Raw genomic sequence first — 21,405 nt, forward strand, 5'->3', positions numbered from 1 at the left:
AGAAATTTTACTCGATGGCCGACCTGGAACCGATCGCAAAAAGATTAAAGATAGTTTCGGAACGGCCATCGAGTAAAATTTTCCTCGGAGTGTACGTTTTGGAATGTTAGTAGCTCTTAAAAAAACATGTTATTAACATTGTTATTTCTTTTTTGTGATGCTGATTGGTTCTCTCGCTTACTTTATGAGTAGCTATTATCGTGGAGATGGCATATTTTGACAATTCAATATCTTATAATAGTGTTACGTCCGCCTTCTGTTTGTCCATCCCTGCGTGTCGCCTGTGTTGGTGTGCTGTACCATCTTCGGGAGATGATTCCCTGACTCGTCGCTAAAGGAGATGTTTATAATAATGGCTGACATTTGGATGTTTTAAGTCGCCATCATAATCTCGCGGCGGATTCGATTCCGTGCGAACGTTTTCGCGATTGATCCCGTTCTCCTTTTGCATCGAGTTTATCTGTTCTGTTTTGTGTATTCTGTATTCTGTTCGTATATTAAAGTTTCTTCTGTTATTTATAATAAGTGTTGTTATTTACGACGCGGAGCGGATTGTGCGGATTGTGACGTGCGCGATTCGATAAAATTCGAAGTCGACGCGCGGACGCAACAATAGTTAAGAAATGATTTATATAAATAAATTCAAGATTTTTTAGATAAAATTTAAAACTTCTGTTATAATTTTTTATATTTAGAAAAATTATAAAAAGAAATTTAATATTTAATATTTAGAATACTTTATAGAATACTTATATTTTCAGTAATAGATCACAGACATAAAGAAAACATTCGTGAAAAATAAGAAGCGTTTAGCTTTTTAATAGTATTTAGACAATATTTGAACAATATTCATTTTAATAATCCAATAACAGCATAAAATTCATAATTAAAATTAAAAAATATATTTTAAAGAGATTTCAAAGAGATTAAAAGTGTTTAATTTTTCATTGATTTAATTTTAAAATTATAAAACAAATGATCTTATCATCGTTTAATAATAAAATATCCTTTATGAATAAAGAAACTAATCAGCAGAAATTATCAAATACATTGCGTACTGCATATTTAGTATATAAAACATATAATTCATTTTCATAATAACTTTTTATGCAAGAGTGATTACGTAATTGTCCGAATTAACTTACATCTCGTTTTACTGATCGTTTCTGTTTTGATATATCTCGCATGTGTCAAATAGAAAATCTTTTTCTAATGTCTTGAATTCATTTTGTCAATTATATGCAAATCTAGGATATTCTACTATGCATATTTATATTGTTTTATGATTTAAAATTTAAATATTTTGCAAAAACATGATGCAACGATCACGTTTTTTTTATTTCACTTGCGCAGTCAGTAATTTGTATAATTTGAAATCAAGCTGCCAATATAAAATGCAAAACGAGAGCAAAAAAGTCATATATTTATAAGTATAAAATTCAACTGGATTAATTTCTGTGCAAGTAAATTACTGAATATTTAATAGTAATTTGCTTCTTTGCTTGTTTGTGCTGATGTATTTTGTACAAGAAGCAATCATCATCCCAGAAATTGTTTTGACAGTTTGAACATGTGCTAAAGATTAATAATTAAACTATATGAAAATATTATTTATTTATTTTTTTTCAATATATTTCATATTTTATGTTTCCTATATCTGAAATAATAATTAAGTTAAATTAGAACTTTAGTTAAATTAGACTTTAAATAGTTAGTTTACTAATCGCAAACGAGCTGAGATTTTAATCTTAAAATGCGACACGATTCAACGGATGAATCTTGAAATTTATTTATAATGATTTTATTTGATTTTTGTGTTATTATATATATATATATATATATATATATATATATATATATATATATGATTACACCGCAAATTGACTTGAGAAATTTAGATGTCCTGAGATAAAGCTGGAATTTTGCTTTTCATAGTTCAATAAATGATTCTCGAAAAGAATTTGTTCATATATGTTATATCTACCTAAGAGTATAATTCCCAAGATTTGCATAAATAGTACTTGTTGATAAATAATAGCGTAAATTTCGTGTACAACGATCTTTCTCTTTATCCCCACTTACGTTGTCTATCTTGCGTTCAACGATTCTTTCCCTTTATCCCCACTTTCGCAAATCGAGGTTGTTTCCTTACAAAACTGACAGTACATGCATATTTTATACAGTTCTTGATCGAGTCGGGAAAAGTTTGCGGATAGGTCGAGTGTGTAATTCGGAGATAATTCAGGAGAACAGATATAAATGTGCTTAAATATTACAAGTATACACTTTGTAATAAAAATAATCAATGATTTGCAAAACTGTTGAAAACAATTTGTGCTGTGGTCTTAAGTCTATTTATATGTTATTTTAAATTATTAACTCTTAAACAATGACAACTCTGACACAAGCTGCACACAGTTTGGATCCTTTCGGAGGTTCACAATATCTTTTCTCTACCTTTGTCATCTATTAGAATGAGTTTTCTTTTGAGCAATATTCTTTAGAGTAATTAATTTCTTGTTTTCTAAATTCTTCTTTCTTTCTCAATTTTCTAAATAAACAAGTATAATATACAGAGCATATATATATATATATATATATATATATTATAAAAGAATATTAATTTTATAATACTGTACTATAAACTGTACTACTAATGTAATGTAAACTATGCTTAAAAGAAAAATAGGAAATACTTTTCATATCCTAAATATAATGCTATTTTCAAACCGCTGAAGTTAAATGAAAAATCATAGATAAAAAACTAAAAAAGCATTTTAAATCTTCAAGTTTCAACTTTAACCCGTTACTAGTGTCTTTTTATATTTTTTTTATTTTTTATTCTATGCTTTAAAAAAAAACATTACATAATGAATGTGATGACGAGATAAATGAAATTACGTTCATTCTACTAATTTATGCTCAAAAATAATTTTTTTTATGTACCACAAATATGTACCCATTTATCAAATTTGAAAAAAATTAATTTTAAAAGACATTAAAATAAGAGATGATATATCATGCCTGATGTATTTTATCAATACTTTGTTGTCAAGCGTTGCATTTCGCATTCATCTATGTTTTATTGAATTATGGAAGAAGTTCTAAAAAATGTTCTTAAAAAGTTCAAAGATATTTTATATGCATTTAATGCATTTAATAAAAGATTTTTGTAATCAGATTGTGCGTATATTACTTCCTGCCTAACAATTATAATAATTCAAAATAATGCAAAGTATTTTTTGTAATTCCTGAATAATAAAATTAAAAATACAAAATGTTCCATGGTCTGATCATTAATGCGAAAGAATATATATTTATAATAAATGTTAATCAATGTACTACAAGAAAATAATTCATCTAATATTAAAACTACTAAAAAAATAAAATAAAATAAAAATAGTTATAAAATAAAAAATATTTTATAATTTTTAATTATTTAATCCATTTTCTCGTTGATCTGAAAAAAAAAATCTTTTCTCGAGTCTCGAAGGCTTCATATGATTAAACGTTCTTTCTCTTCAACGAATTAAATACAGAATTGATTTCTAATCACTAGCATGATTATCTGATCTGCTTTTAAAATAGATTTATAATTACTTTAAATTTATTTACTTTAAATTTATTTTAAGAATGCAAAAAATTTATTATTCGAAGAAACTAAATTATATTGTAGATTTTTTATAATTTAATATATATATATATATATATATATATATATATATATATATTACTTCTCCATGAATTATTTAAAAATTGCTTAACCATCGTACAAGGGATATATTTTACTCAATGTCGCAATATCTTACAAAGCGTAGGCAGTTATAAAATTTTTAAAGAATGTACTATGTATCAATCCATAGATCCCCACCTCTATATATTGCCATTACCAGTATTCCGGGTAAATCTAATGCGCTACTAAATCGGGGTCAAATACAGTCTTCGCTGGGCTTGTGCGACGGACGGAACGTTCGATTAAATTATTTGCGATATCATACAGTACACTTCGTACATAGTGCTATTTCTAAAAATGCAACAATATTGTTGATAAAATTATCTTAAAAATCTATGATATTTATCAAATTTTGTTAACAAAGCTATCTTGAAATTTTCTGCAAAGTTAAAAGTAGAATTAAAAGCTTATTAAAATTTTTTTTGATATTAGATGTTTAATTTCTTTTTTCTTTCTTTTATCAAATATTATACGATTTATTAAAATTTCTGAAAAATTTATATTTATATGTAATTTAAATTATTTTCACTTTCAAAATCTTCATTAGCTTATGAAGTATTTTAATCTGTACATTTTAAAAATCTGGAGAATTAATGGTAGAATTAAAACCGATACAATCACATGTGGGTATTAAACTAATTTCAAGGGATTAATATTTATGTATAGTATTTGAATCATGATTTTTTTCCGCAAATTTAATATTCTTTTTTATCATGTGAAAAACATTTTTATTTAATATCTTTTTTTTTAATAATTTGCTGATGTTACATTAGATTAGTTGGAACGATGATGATTATGTTAACAATAATAAATAAGAAAATAATAAAATACACGTTATGTGCTTCATATAATAACACGTGCAACCAAAACGAACAGCGCGCGCGCGAGAAAGTCTTAAAAAAAACAATAAGCGCTTGCTTATTAAATCGAAAGCAAATGGAACGTCAATGAGAATAACTTTGCTATGGTGTGAAAGTGTTCCACATTTTCGGAAACTGCATTATTACGTTATTATGCGAGATACTGTAAACTTCTCTCATGATAGTAGCATAATTTGTTAATGATTAATTAACTTTACAAGAGAAAGTTTTTCGATATAATCAATATCACCGCGCAATCGAAAAGGTCAACCTCTTCTCCTATAAATCATCGTTGTTTATGAAAATGCGCAGGAATCCAAAAGGTGACTATGAAAAATTTTACTTTTACTGACAATGAAAAAAATAAAGAAAATGATAGACAAGATAAAGAGTGTGAAAAACATTATCAGATATTTTGTTTTGCTATTCTTCAGATTTATTTCTTAATTTTGTTTAGATTAAACAGAATTTGTCAAATTAAACAGAATTTTTTAACGATATAATTAACACAATTTTTCTACATACATAATTACAATTATATTCTACAAACATTATATTAAAACAATAAATTACTTTTGTTTTTTTCTTTCTCTCTTCTTATCTATGCAATTCGTAAAATTATTGGATTTAGACTTAACGAGACGTGGATTTAGATTTAACAAGACGCCTTGCATTCCTTTTTTTATGTTAACATTATTCCACTATAAAAAAGATTATTGCACATTTGATATTTAAATTCTATATATTACTCTAGATATATTAATAACATATTTATAATATATTATATATATACATGCATAAATACTAAAAGTATTAATGTCAGTTATTTTAATTAATAAAATTACAATATTCATACATATGCATACATGCTTTTTCTTAAATATACACACTTTAATATTTTTTTTATATATAAAATAATATGTTAATAATTTCCTCTGCAATTTTTCTTCAATTTTTCCTGGTTGTTTATTAAAAACTTTATATAAAAATAAAAACTTTATATAAAAATAATTAACCATTAAATTTTTATTAAATATTACAAATGAGATCTATTTTTAATTTAAGCAAGATTTACCAATATAAAAAATTTTGTCATAATTTATTTCTTACAATAGAATTTTTTGAATTTTTGAGAACATCATGGCACAAATGCATCGACCTAAAATTATACATTTTCTGGCATTATTTTAGAGACTACACTCTTGCACATGCAATACGTCCTATCTATGCAGCTGATTCCAACTAACTTCCGTTATAAAAAGATTCTCCTAACGGTAAATAATTCGCATACCAGTTTTTCCAGAACAGAATATACTTTCTTCTGAATATTTGTGCAAAAACTGAGCACAATTCTTTTAACGGTTTGAAAATTATATAAATTTAAAATTACTATTGATTCTTGGATGGAAATTTGCCTACTGTAACTTATTGACAAATTTGACAAGAAAAAAAATATTACCAATGAAATAAATATGTTCACATATATTAAGGAAATTCTAATAAATATTTGTGCAAAATTTGATTTAGATCCACTTATTCATTCAAAAATTGTTTACTAAAAATTGTAGAAAATTATTATTGTATTTTTCTCTCTTTCTGCAAATTACTCATTGTTTTTTTGCAGTTGATTTCAGAGAGTATCCATAATCAAAAGTTTTTGCCATAAATTAGGAAAAATATTAATTACAACTATTTTCTTTTACGAAGATATCAAAATCTATATTATTTAGTGATACTTTAATTTTTTTCATAACCCGGATTTATTTTTTTAATTTTTCAAACAGTATAAACGTAAGAAACATGTTTTCTTTTTAATTTTGACCATTTTTTTGCCACTATTATACATCCAGAACATTCTTGAATGATATCAAGAATCAAAAATGCTTCATTAAAATTGCAAATTTGTAACTGTTTACATTCGAATATTACTCATCGAATAAATTGAACAGAACCCAGCAATAAGCAGTAGCACAACAACTATATCCGGGAATTATTTCTGATTAAATAATTGTGAATTAATTCTGTCTAAAATCTCTTGTTAAAAATAGCTAATGAAGCTTTAAATAATAACTATTATAATTATTTGTCATTTAATAGTAAGAACAAGGAAAATATCTCTTATTAAGCAACGTCCGATACTAAACAACTTTTTTCTATATATACAGTGACTACAAACAGTTTCTGTAATGCCGTATCCTACTTTAAAAAATCGTAGAGTAAAACCTCTTATATATATATATATATATATATATATATATATATATATATATATATATTCTTTTCACAAAAGTTCATTTTTAAAAACTCGCACTATTTACAGAAACAAAATAATTTTTTGTAAAAGACTTATGTCTTTTGTGACAAACGATTCATGTAATATACTTCTCAGTTAGAAGTATATAGTTGAAATGTAATGTCGAATTATTATGACATCAAAAATCAAATATTAAAGTAAAGCTGAGATTCTAATCCAATCGATATTAAAATAATAAAAATTATTGGCAAATTTTTAACTAGTATTTTAACATAATTTAAACATCAAATCAATTATAATTAATTATATTTAAATGCTTCGTCAAGATTAAAATTTATAAATGTCAGTAAATTTTAATAATCAGGTTTTGGTCTTTAAATAACTTTGTTTAGAGATTGTAGTCATGACAAAATTAAAAAAAGAATTTTACTAATTTTATTAAATAGAAAGCAATTAAAAAAAGAATAATCATATAAAAATGTATATTACTCGTAAAGAAAATAGAAATAAATATTAAAAAATATTAGGAGATTAGAATTATTTTATTTCAAAACAAAAATAAAATACAATAGATTAACACATTATGAATTAAAAAACTAATCTATTCCGTTTTCTTGTTTAAAGTAAAATAATTACAAATAGCTCTTCCTAATATTTAATATTATTTATTTCTAGTTTTAATATTTTTTTTCTCTTATGTTTTATGCCTAATAATAAAAGCACCTGTCAACGCACTGTTCTATGTGAAAATATCTCATAAATATTCATATATTTTGAATATAGGTGATGATGATGACAACAATGAATGAATTTTTAATTTTTTCACATATAATTTTTACTATTTGTTCGAATTTGTATTACATTTATTACTAAAAATAATAAAAAAAAAATTTACAATCAATTTAGATAATCGTAGACAATACAAAACATATAAAAATAATAAGACAATATTGCATAAAAATTGACTTTTAATTCCTCTCAATCGTTCAGATGTCGGATAAACGATGAACGACATTGCACTTTTAATGGATTGAGCATTACATGTGACATGAAAGCATTACAAAAATATAACTTTCAGAATACATTATTTTTTAAGTAAAGATTCAATAATATATCGTATGAACATAGAGGAATAAATAAATTTAATAATTTAAAAGCAAATATAAATATTCAAGATTATATTTTATCTTCTAACATAAAAGAATAAATACATTTAATAATTCAAAAGCAAATATAAATATTAAAAATTATATTTTATCTTCAATCTTAAAGATAAAATATAATCTTCAGTATTTATGTTTGATATTATTTTTATACTTGTATATTTATATTTGCGAAACAAAATTTAATTGATTAACAAAAAATATAATTTTTTTAAAAGTATAAAATTATACCTAAAAATATCTAAATTAATAATATTGACCTTTTCATATTATTAGAGCATCGCAGTTGGAAAAATAGTTGAGTTATATTAATAAAATATTATACGTAATAAGTTACATAACAATTGAATATAAATAAATGCTTCTATTTGAATTGCAAAGATACGAATTAATTATGCTTTTCAATCATTACTATATATGTGCGTGGGGATAAATCGTACTGTATTAAAAAGCAGGCATGTTTAGAAAGCCGTCAGTCTTCGCGTAGTGCGTACTAGTGAATTCCTCTCTATAAAATCTACAAAGAATGTATAATAATCGCATATAATAAGCTCTTTGAAATTTCTTTAAATATACACAATAATGCTCTAAAACTCTATAATATACACAATATTTTATATAATTCGTATTTTTTTGTTAATACATATTTTATGACATTTTATTTGTGACAATTAATCCAATGTATGATCTTTAAAACAGTTGGAAGAACATCTCAGTGAACTGTGAAACAATAACTTTGTTCTTAATTTCTGATAATTAATTGAATTGTTTCCTTTGTGATTGGGAAAATATTTTTAAAGAAGAAATTGTATCAAAAGAAAATTTGCATACATTTCAAGTGCTTCCTAGAAAAGGAAAACAATGTTGCAAGTTTGATCAGTCTGATATGTATTACATAGATTAGTGGTACATTAGATACAAATATCTAACATATATATCAAATAATAATATAATAAAAAACAAATATAAGTTATAATAAAATATAAAAACGATACAATGTGCTCTGTGTGTAATTTAAATCAATTTTAAAATAAAGAGAATAAAATATCAAAAAATGTTTCTTAACAAGATTAAATTAATCAATCAAGATATAATGAAAAGTTACACATACATTATTTAAACACATATTTGCACAATATTTTTTAATAAAGAAAAATTAAATTATAAGCTTAACAAAATTAAAGATAATTTTTTTTATTAAATAACATAGAATTTGATTAATTTATTGAATAAAACTTTATACTTCTTAAAGTAATATGATTTAATCCAATTGATATTGGTATAATTGGATATTTGGATATTTGGATATAATTGGAATTGGATATTGATATAATTCAAATTATATGCGATATAATCGTATATATATATATATATATATATATATATATATATATATATATTATATAAATATTATATAATATATAAATATCAACGTCATAAATAATGTAGTGAATTAATAATCAAGGCTTATAAACTAATAATCAAAAAGTTTATAAACATTAAAAATGAAAATCTCATTCTATTACACTATTAAAATGAGATTATATGTGATAGAAAGTGAATCTATATGAAAAATACAAAGTATTTATATGAATGACATTAAAAGAAAATAAAATCGACTGACAAGAAAAATCAATTTATAAATCGAATTCTAAATATTCAAAAATAGATTTTGAGGCTTTTGGACAAAACAAACATAATTAAAAATTATAAATTAACATTGGAAAATAAACTTATGTCATCATCTATCATCAATAAATTAAAAATTAATTAATCACTAACTGTTTCAAACATCTTTTTCTAAATTTATTTATTTTAAAGAAATCTATTTTATTTTTGATATTTTGATAGAGACTTTCTCTGAATTGTTGGAATTGTCATTCAAAGCCATGATTTACAAAATCCAGCATATGCAAAAAAATTTTTCATTTTGAATATTTTTTTTATAATGTACTTTATATTCTTTATTACCGTGAAATGTTTTTTGTACATAATTACAAGTAAATTTAATGTATTACTAAAATAAAAGATATATCATTCACATCATATTTCTTCATATTTAGTTCAAAACACAAGTAATAAGGTATAAGAGATATGGCATTTCTTGTGATTTTTCTCGATAATATATAAAGAGTAGCTATTATCCATTAGCGAAAATAAATTTCACCACCGTTTTTGCCATGTTAGAAAATCCGAAATAAAACGAAGAAATTCGTTTGTAAATATTTAGAATTAGGATCCCAAGTTGACAGCAAGATTCTCCTTATGAATAAAACAATGTTTATTTCTATCGAACATAGCTAAAATATTTTTTTATCTTGCAATTTTTGTGAAATCTCTAGATTTATGGAAATTATATCTACTGCAAATCTCTAGATTTATGGAAATTATATCTACTGCAAATCTCTAGATTTATGGAAATTACATCTGTCACATTAATAATTTATACACAGTAATTATAATATTATCGTCACGCTATCCAATATTCTTTAAAGATCGCTATTACAGATACACATCAGAGTCATCATTATCAAACATTTTGTTGTTATTCAAAAATATGTGTAATTTAATTTTACAATATGTTATGTAAAATATATGATATGCAAAAAATAAGTTTTTATTAACATTTACTAATTGTATTTTAATTGAACCTAATAACTTTAATGACCTGAAAAAATCTGACAAGAATAATAATTTTGATTCAATATCCATATTATTTTGTAGTATTATTTAATTTTTCTAGAAATTAATTAATTGCAATTCATGTTTTTGAGAATTTTAGTGAGTATTCTCTGTGCAATAAATACAATCCACTGATGTTTCTTTCATCAATTTAATTATTGCCAACTGAATTGATAAATTCCACAACAATTATATTCGCTGTTTATTGCAAATAAAAAAGGTACTTTGTCATTTCACCTTCGTCGAAACAATAAATTCAAGTCAGCAAAAAAAAAAAGAATTACATTAGCAACTTCCATTGTTCTTGCTTCTTTTTTTTAGCATTGTCTCTGAAAGAACTGGGATAAATCACATTTTGGCATTTATTACTTCAGCAAACACATATATGATTCATTAAAAAATTTTTCATATTTCCTTTCAATCATTTTCTCATTATTTAGTTCATTGCCGCAGAGTTTATTTGTTCTGTGTTTATTAGAAATAAAAATTTTGTTTATTAAAAATGAAAATCTATTAAGAAACTATTAAGAAACTATAAATAAATCTATTAAGATTGATACATATATAAGTAGACTCGCCCTTCATATGACATCGCCAGCATGTATAAATCTTGTGAAATAATAAAAAATAAAATTAATTAAATAATAAAAGTATTTCCAAAATAAAAATTAAAGACATCAATCTATAAAAGTTAGAAAAATTTTGAAACAGTTTTTCTCTATTATTTTTCTTTTTTGTTTTTACAATAACGTTTTGAAATACTAGTCGTTTGAGAGAAGATTAGCCAGTGTTTCCATCATCCAAAATATATTACAGTTCGATCGCTGAATGAACAGTCCTCGTCGTTTCGCAAGATGGTGCAGCAAAATGCAGTGATCGTGAGAAATGCTGTCAAGTTTTATGTACCGGAGAAACCAATACTCAACGGTCTGAACATGACTGTCCCGAAGGGTACCATGTAAGTAATCACTATTTATTGAATTTATCAAAACTTAATCATTTCTCTATCGAGTTTTGCATTAAATCAATTAAATGCAATTAAGGTTTCGCAAGAAAAAAGTTGAAAAAGATGCTCACCGTGTCTTTTTTGAAAAAAAGATACAATAAAGCAACAATCGTATCGATTTAAAAATATATTATTTGAGTAATTTTTAACATTATTCGACAAATACAAAAAAAAAAAAATCATCATCTTTGTACGATATACTTCTCATATAAAGCTAATATTATTTCAATTGCTCCGTCCATTGACTCGTTGAAAGTGACCTGAAAATTGTCGTCACGCACTTTTCCATGTACATTCACCGATTGCTTAAATTGCCGTGAATTGCACAATAACCGACACTGATAATCGTGTATCTTTCTAACAACCAACGTTCAGACAAAGAATTCTTTGGATTCTATCACGGAGTTTTATAATTTCGCATTCTTACAGTCAAATTAAAATAGTTTAATATTTCGCGATATTTTATTGTGACCTGTATATAGGTTTATTCATTACATTCTCAAATATTTTCTATATTTACCTAAATTAGAATCCAATAATAAGGGAATAAAAATGTATCACAGCATATGTGTTCAAATACTGTTCAACACTTTTGCGCATATAATTAACTCCCAAAAATACGTTAGAACGTCATAGATTTTTTTTTTGTAAAATCGAATGTATGTGTATATGTGTGTATGCGAGTGGGTTGAAACAGGCTAACATTTAAGATCTGATCGTTTATTACCAGAATCAATCATCATTGTCGACGTGTTTTCTGAAAATCCTGAGAAATTTTTCGAGATTTTCTTCTCGCAGTGCCCTGACATCAGGACATCCCAGGAATCGTTCTTTTCAGTCTTCTTGATATTTCCACATTTTCCGGTAAGACTTCACCTACCGCTTCTAGAATCTCATCCATCGCCGATATATCATTTATCCTTGCCTTTACATTTTCATGTGAATTTTTTTCGATTTTCTTTATTGACGCGTGATGAATTTTTTGTTTTTTACCTTTGCTCTCATCCAAGGGACCGAGAATTTGTAACGTTCTTCGAGAAGGGATCTTTTTATCTGTTACATTTGTTTTCGAGGATTTATGAAGCATTACGTGTACTTTATTTTGTTCTCCTTTTTCGATACTTTTTGAAGTGATGTTTTTGCCTGATAAAATTGCACGTTCCATTGCCTCGCTAGACCGGTTTCCACGCTCTTCTAATCCAGCGAAGAATTTGTCATGAAAAATCTTTGCGAATTTGTTCGTTTTTGAAACTTCTTGATTATTCAATTCACTTTTAACTTTGGTAGATTTATTTATTATAAAGTTTTGATTGTTTAAATTATTAGCATTTATAGCAGAAGAATTTTTATTCTTAGAACTAGGGCTATTGATATTTTTTAATAATTGTGAACTCATAATTCGCGTTTCAATTATAGACGCGAGTTTATTATTCGTTATATTTTTGTCTGTTCTTTGGGTTTTATTCTTAACCATCTCAGTCTTATCAGATTTATGAAAATTATTTATCTTTTCTACATTTAACGTCGTTGTTTTCTTAATTTTGATTTCTTTGTCGTTTGAAATGCCGTTTCTGCTTTTATCTTTTGAAAAATTATTCGCAGAATTTTTACTCTTTTCAGCATGTTGTTGTTGGTTCTCTTTGATTAGAATTTGTAGAAGAAATTCTGCTTGTTTTTGTAAATTTAAGAGTCTCCATCTAAAACTGTCATCAAAATCATCGTGCAAGTGTCGCCATTTTACATCGAACAATCTGATTAAACGTGACAAACTATCTTGAATCGACTTAGTATATTCGAAGAACAAGTCACTTCCTGATTTTAATCTCTCTCTTTCAATGGCAAGTTCGATATTAGAAAGAATCTGAGAAGGTGAGTAATATTCAAATTCTTGATCAATATTCATAGAATTTTGATATCCTTGAGGGACAACAAAATATAAATCTTCATGATGGATCGAGTCTTGATTAATTATTTTCTTTCTGCGTTCTTCTATCAATAATATTACACGTCGCAAGATTTTGCTGATATTGTCAACCTGTTCAAAAGATTAAAAAAGAATCAATCAAAACTATTGATTTTAATTAAAATATTTTAAGTCTGATAATTCATTTGTCTCGATAAATATTAAAAATTAAAATTAAAACTATAAATATTAAAAAGCTAAATTGCTCAATGAAATTTGTAATAATTTACTAATTTGCTTATGATAAATGGATGCGACGTCATGCTCCTTGTAAAATTGGCATTACACATATTTCTGCAAAATATTTCTTTTGATACGCCTTTTCTTATATTTACGAATTCATTCGTCGTACTATTGTTAGCAAACAAAGTTGCCACTTTGTCGAAATTCATCTCTGAAAAAGAATAACCTTTTCAATTACATTAATATAAATTTCAACTTATTAATTTTTTATTATAATTTCTTGCGTGTTCTGTATTGATTATTATATATGAAATCAGAGATATATTTTCCATCGTGATTTTCAGCCATTTTATTTTTGTTAAATTATTACGCGATAAATAAACAAAATTTGAAATAAATTAAAAATTGTAAATAATAATAAAAAATTATAAAAAAATCTAATTCTGAACAAAAAGTTTCTTATAAACATGGGTCATAAAATGCTTTCTTAAAACATTAGCGCTCAAAAATCTCTGAAATCACAATTATTTTACACATTTTTACAAATATTACATATATATCAAATACAAACAAACTCACCAAAACAATCCTGTTCATGATCAGCACTGTTAACAATCTCGATAATCTTTTTTCCCAAATTCAAGTAAATTTGCGGCTTTGCATTTACTTTTAATTTCTCGATCAATTTGTCGAGATCATCACCGACACCCGCTTTATTCGCGTGCAGATTTATCGATATCACGTCATCATCGATTAAGGATATCGATCCATGGACTGGAAGAGAAGAGAGAATTCCTCTTGCGAGCAGCAGAATCGCGATGATATTAATAACCATCGTGCCGCCGGCGAAACTGAAGCGAGTTTCGGGTTCGCCCGATGATTTTATGGCTCATGCCAGATTATATCATCTTCAGTTATATCGCGATCTAACGGGAACGAAAAAAATCACACTAGTGCCTAAGAGGGAAAAGAGATCGATCGATTTCCCAATCTTAGCCGACGATTTCAGATTACATAGGTGTATTGTTCTTTATATTAATATTTATGAGCATGTATTATACCATTTTCTATTATTCGGATAAAAGTAATTTGATAAACATTTAGATAAGATAATTGCTTTATCCTATCTTTTTTTTATTTATATTATCAAGGCATATATTATCCTGATCGTTATGTTAGATAAAAAAAATATTTTCTTCTTTAAAAATAATATTTAGCAAGCTTAGTCTATGTTTGTGCACACAAACATATAGAATTTCGCTTTTACATGACATCGATACCGTTTTAAGAAAACAAATACATATGTATATTATCAAATAGAAATCGTCAAATGAATTAGAAGTTATCTAAGCGGAATATATATGATATAAGATGTATGATTACATATATGATTACATATATCAAAATTATATAACAACATATTTGAATATTTTCCGGACAAAGTCAAATATTTTAATTTTGTCAAAAATTTTATTTTTTTAATTTTTGTCTCATCAATAGATACGTTGAACGTATAATAGTGTTAAGTTTATTTTTTGACATTTCATTACAAACCTTTGAAAATGAAAATTTTGCACACCTAGGCACCACTGTGCCACTCGATAGTCGGTCGCTAATCGTTTTCGCCAACGAGCGATCGTTACGTTATATATTTAATGACCAAAGCCATCCGAGATTGTGGCCAATGCTTTATTAACGATTTGCCACTTGCCATCCCGTATAGATGATTACAATTTGCGAGAAAAATCATAAATGCTATTGTTCTTCAACGAGGCACAAAATGCGAACAGATAAGGCGAGATAAATGAGACTTTCAATGGGAATATCCATAAGGGGAAGTGATTATTGCGCGAAATCATTTACTGCGAAACTAACGGAGGTTTATCTTCAAGAGATTTCTCGTATACATTTATGCTCGATACTACGTGTCGTCTAAAAAAATGAAAGATTAATCATAGATAGAGCGCAATCTGTTTCTCTTATCTTGCCCGAAACAGATACGGACTCTTGGGTGCAAGCGGATGCGGCAAGACGACCCTGTTATCCTGCGTCGTCGGAGTTAAGCACATCGACACGGGAGAGATATGGGTTCTGGGAGGGAAACCAGGCCAACAGGGCTCCGGAATCCCTGGACCTCGTGTAGGCTACATGCCGCAGGAGATAGGCTTGGTCGGAGAGTTCTCCATGAGCGGTGCCCTCTATTACTTCGGCAGGATTAATGGACTCGAGGACGAAGAGATCGGTAAGAATAGAAAAATATGATAGCAATTTTATGAGCTTGAATTAGTTTCAATTTCTATTTTGAATCTCTCGCGCTTGTTTGCGAACTTTTATGGCTTTTATGGCGTAAGTTACCTCGAAATGGCTGCGATTCTTGCGTTTATTGTTTCTAAGAGACAAGACAGAAATTCCTCTCGGAATTGCTCCAGCTACCCCCGGCAAATCATCTAGTAAAAAACATGAGCGGAGGTCAACAAAGGAGGGTTTCCTTCGCCGCTGCGATGATTCACTGTCCCGAATTGTTGATTTTGGACGAACCCACTGTAGGCATGGATCCAATTTTAAGCAACAAGCAAGTAGATTTTGCTCTCTCTTTACCTGAATATTTTACATATATATCGGAAATAGTAAAAAAATATTTTTATAAAATTTATTTTTTTTTGTGCAGCATTTGGATCTATCTAACCAAGATCACTAAGGAGGAAGGCATCACCGTGTTAATTACGACGCATTATATTCAAGAGGCTAAAGATTCTAATGTGGTGAGTTGCATTCTTTACGGATATCTCATTTCGTTAAATATTTTCAATATATTTTCGACGTTACGCAGATTGGTTTGATGAGAAGTGGTAAATTGTTGGCGGAATCGTCGCCGCAGGAATTGCTTGAACGATTTCAATGCTCGTCTTTGGAGGAAGCATTCCTGGGACTGTGCCAGGCACAAAACAGTATGATGTTGGCAGGTGCTTCGCAGGTGGTCGAACCAATCAAAAATACGGAAGATGACGCATGTCATCAAGAGGAAGATAGTTATAAACGAATGAAAGTATATATGAATTTATACTGTTTTTATTGCTATAAAAAAAAACAATGTACGTAAATCATTAATATTTAAACAAAAATAAATTGTGGATATTAAGGATCGAATCGCAGAGTACAAAGCGAGATTGGCATATAAAGTCTCGCCAACGAGAAGATTCAAGGCTTTGATGGGGAAGAATGCCATACAATTTTTCCGCTTTTATTCGTAAGTAATTGTAAATAATTAACTTTCTTGTGGAGGAAATGTATTGTATATATACAGTTAAAACTTCTCTTATATATATATATATATAAGAGAAGTTTTAACTGTTTTAATCTCGACTTTTGTAATTTTTTTTTAAACAACAAATACACGTTGCATACAAAATATATTATACTTCGGAAAATTCAATTTTATAGATCGTTGCACGAAATTCACGTGACAATGATAACGATAATAAATAAAGTTTATTTTTCCAGAGGTATAATTTTCGCGGTAATATTCCCACTGTTACAAATCAGCTCATTTTTTATTGGAGTCGGTGGGGATCCGAAAAATTTGAAGATTGGTATCATCAATCACGAAGCTGGCAATTGCGATTACGGTAACAATATCGGTAGTGTCTTGTACGACGAGGAGAACTTCTCCTGTCACTTTAGTAATCTCAGCTGTAGATTTCTTCATGGGTATGGCGATTCTATCGCAGAGCAGGTACAATGATTTGAAAATCGATCATATGTATAGTTCTTTTCTCTTGGCATTTTTTCGCGAATTTATTTGGACATGATATTATTGCTAAAACACTGATGCATGCGTGTTGCTTGACGAATCGTTGTGATACATAATCTGAAATTTATTAATATAAAATATATTTAAAAAAAAACATTTTTCATGTATTTAACAACCTATATATTTTTGAGTAAGAAAAAACTGTTATTGAAATTTCATTTTTAGAAATTTTATGACGATATGTCTGACGCGACTCACGATATTCGCGACGGTGAACTCGTCGGCGTGATGTATTTCCATCACAACTTCTCTGAAGCATTACAGAGACGAACTGAAGACTTCGTAAACGCTAGGACAGAAGATATTGTGTCCGGTAAAATTGACGTATTTCTCGATATGGGTGGTACGTATATATATTATTTATACTGTTTCATAAGCTTAAGAAATTTTTAATTTAAAAGAAAGAAAGAGAGAGAGAGATAGAAAGGGAGGAAGAGAGAGAAGAAAATTATTTCGAGTAAAAAACGTAGAAAATAAATTAAGAGCAAGCTATTTTAGATTCCGAATATCTTAGCTAATAGCACGCAAATTAATTAAAATTGATAATACAATTATAAATATCAAAGTTTATGATTTTTATTACAGACATGCAAATTGGGCAATATATGGAGAAAAAGCTGTACGAACGTTTCTTTGAGATTTACAAAGATGTGTTGAAAGAATGTAAATATCCACCAAAATTTGGCAATATACCCATTCGAGTGAGTATAAATATTTGCTCTATTATATTATTATTAAAACTTTTCTCTAACGTGTAACATTATAATGGGATGAAAATAAAACAACAAAACTTTAATCAATTTTAGTTCGAGGATGCGGTTTATAGTGATATGGATCATGGTTATGACTATTTTGTCGCACCCAGTTTCATAATGATGTAAGCACATACACATACACACGCACGTAAACGCAATTCCAATTAAAATAATAAATATAATCAATCATTTGCTAAAACTATATTTATTACACTTTTCCAGATTGCTCTTTTTTTTGTCTACCACAGTCTCCACTTCCTTGATAATCACAGATCGATCGGAGGGTGTTTGGGATCGAAGTCTAGTTCAAGGTATATAATTTATTTTAATCAGAGACTATTCCTCTAAAATTATTTCCTAATTATCGATTCACCTCTCTTATTTCCTACTATTTTTATCATAATAACATGCAAATATGATAGGTGTCAAGAACGGAGAAATCCTGTTAGCTCATATTCTCACTCAGACTAGCCTCGTAATTATCCACGTTACATTGACAATGATCCTATTCTTTCCTATATGGGACTTGGTCTGTGAAGGGTCATATATCCTTGTATTCTTCATCATGTTTCTTTCCGGTCTTACTGGACTAATGTACGGTAGGTATACGATATTTCGAAAAAAATAATAAAAGTAATAAAAAAAAAATTGTTATAAATTAAATTAATTTCTCATCAGCATAATATATTCTCAGGATTTTTCATCTCCGTTACATGCAAAGATCATACTATGGCGAATTATGCTTCGACTGGTAGTTTTTTTCCGTTAATAATAATAAGCGGTAAGGCTCCATGTTTTCTTCATTTCGACAATTACTTTTTATTTTTATTTATTATTATTATTTATTATTTATTATTTATTATTATTTATATTTATTATTAGTATTGTGCTAAAGTTTTCTAAAATTACGTACTTTGTTTTCTCACATATATATATATATATAAAATATTATTTATAATGTATAATTTAATAGATATATAATAGAATGTATAATTATTTTATATATATAATATATATTAATATTATATTAATATATTATATATATATATATATATATATATATATATATATATATATATAATATTCTTAATAGTATATAAGAAAGAATAATAAAGTTTATCAAGATAAACCTAATTTGATATATAAAATTTTTGTAAAAAAGAATTATTCATTTATATTAATATTTTTTTGTAATTTGATAAAATTATAGCATCTATATGGCCGATAGAGGGAATGCCAGATGTACTTCGCTATTTCAGCTACTGTACGCCAACGACCTTGCCTTCTATAGCCTTGAGAGCGGTCATTTTCAAGGGTTATGCCTTGGACAAAGAGGAAGTTTTCACTGGTGTTCTAGTGAGTTGCGCATACATATCGATGTTATTTATTTTCGTATTAATCGGTCTAAAATTGAAATCTTAAAAGAAGCATTTAGAAAATAAAGGAAATATATTTGAAAGAAAAACAACAATGCCTCGCAATTAATTAAGAATACGATTCAGTTAGATAAAGGTATAAAGTATTTCATCAAACTCGAGTTAAAGTATATTTATTTGATGGTACAAAAGAATAAGTAAATATTTTATTTCTTTGAATAATTACGAAAAATTATTTACTTCGAAAGAGTAAATATAATATACGATATTTTTCTTTATTTAACTTTATTTAAGTTTAAAAATTTCTTTTCTTGACGAGAAGTTCTATCAAGTGAAATTTTATTTCTTCAAATTAAAAAAATTCTATTTTACACGTTTCTTCCCTTTTTTTCTTATAATAGAAACTGTCTGTAAATTTCATTGCATCGCCTTATTAATTAATAATTTTTTTTTTTAGAATAAGCTGATGTTATTTGTAATTCCAATTTGTAAATGCATGTAAATTGAAAATATTTGATATTTTTTTTTCGAAAATATTTAATTTATTTTTAAATACCAAATAAATTCTGCATATATATATATATATATATATATAGAAATATAATATGTATATTAAATAATAATAAAAAATATAGTTAAAAGGTAAGATAATATAAAAGAGCTAATTAATTACTTTTTGTGATAACAATATTATATGTATATATTAATTTTAAAATTAAAAAAAAATTATAAATATTTTACATAGAAAACCATTTCTGTATTTATAATGCATATTTAGTTTCGGCAAAATAATTATTTAATTGTATATTACGTATATTATTTATATTATCAATAAAAAGATGTATTATTTGAACCATACAATATTTAAGTTTTTAAATGTAACCTCATTAATGATTCTAAATTAAAAAAAAGTGCAATATTATATAACAAATAACGAAATACTTGTTCATACAATATTGTTTCGCGCGTTAAATCTGTATAGAAATAATATATATACTTGTATAGAGGTAAGATGGGTGTAAAAATGGGAAAAAGATGATAAATAGAAAGAGAGTTAAATAAGAAAGAAAAATCTGCAGCGCAAATTTCATTAAACATGCGCGCTTCTCTGTTGACAATATATTCATGTTACATGTACAAATATACGCGTTGTTTTCTATATACAAACATACAACGTGCCATTTCATTATATTCATTTTGCACTTAATGCACTTTAATTATGCATGATCATCTCTGTAATAATAATCATATCATTTTATAATAAAATTATACACATGACAATAATCCTGAGCCATAGAGATGCGTAATTTTGGTGATTACTATCGCAACGATATAAATATAATAATTATAATTAAACGCTTCTTATCACAAATTTGTTCATTAATCTACATTGTTATTATTATTAATTTTACAATTATTATAACTATAATAATACATCTCATATATATTTTTATTATAATAATTATGATACATAATTATAGGATAACATGTCGATTAATAGATAAATATATTTTCATTTGACTGTTATAAATAATTTTTGTTTCTTTCTGTATTTAGACTATATATATAACTTTTATTTTCTCTGCCTTTTATAGTTTTTTTCATTTTGGAAACTTTTT

General features: G+C 26.4%; 1 protein-coding gene across 6 annotated transcripts; it reads left to right on the forward strand.

The window, feature by feature from the left end:
* Positions 1-469: 469 nt before the first annotated feature.
* On the forward strand, positions 470-20,350 carry LOC126850661 (ABC transporter G family member 20-like). Of its 6 annotated transcripts, none has more exons than XM_050593876.1 (15): positions 470-488; positions 11,509-11,650; positions 15,842-16,086; positions 16,239-16,416; positions 16,513-16,606; positions 16,675-16,890; positions 16,985-17,091; positions 17,346-17,577; positions 17,821-17,998; positions 18,241-18,356; positions 18,462-18,532; positions 18,633-18,721; positions 18,833-19,009; positions 19,105-19,191; positions 19,621-20,350. In XM_050593876.1, the coding sequence occupies exons 2-15, from the start codon at positions 11,547-11,549 to the stop codon at positions 19,830-19,832; spliced, it is 2,106 nt and encodes a 701-aa protein (XP_050449833.1). In that variant the 5' UTR covers positions 470-488; positions 11,509-11,546; the 3' UTR covers positions 19,833-20,350. The 6 variants fall into 6 exon arrangements, with proteins under 6 accessions (XP_050449833.1, XP_050449827.1, XP_050449828.1 ...); XM_050593870.1 differs by lacking the exon at positions 470-488 and adding an exon at positions 2,240-2,435; XM_050593871.1 differs by lacking the exon at positions 470-488 and adding an exon at positions 4,515-4,916.
* Positions 20,351-21,405: the final 1,055 nt, after the last annotated feature.

This window comes from Cataglyphis hispanica, chromosome 6, assembly GCF_021464435.1.
Source record: "Cataglyphis hispanica isolate Lineage 1 chromosome 6, ULB_Chis1_1.0, whole genome shotgun sequence".
Taxonomy (NCBI): Eukaryota; Metazoa; Arthropoda; class Insecta; order Hymenoptera; family Formicidae; genus Cataglyphis; species Cataglyphis hispanica.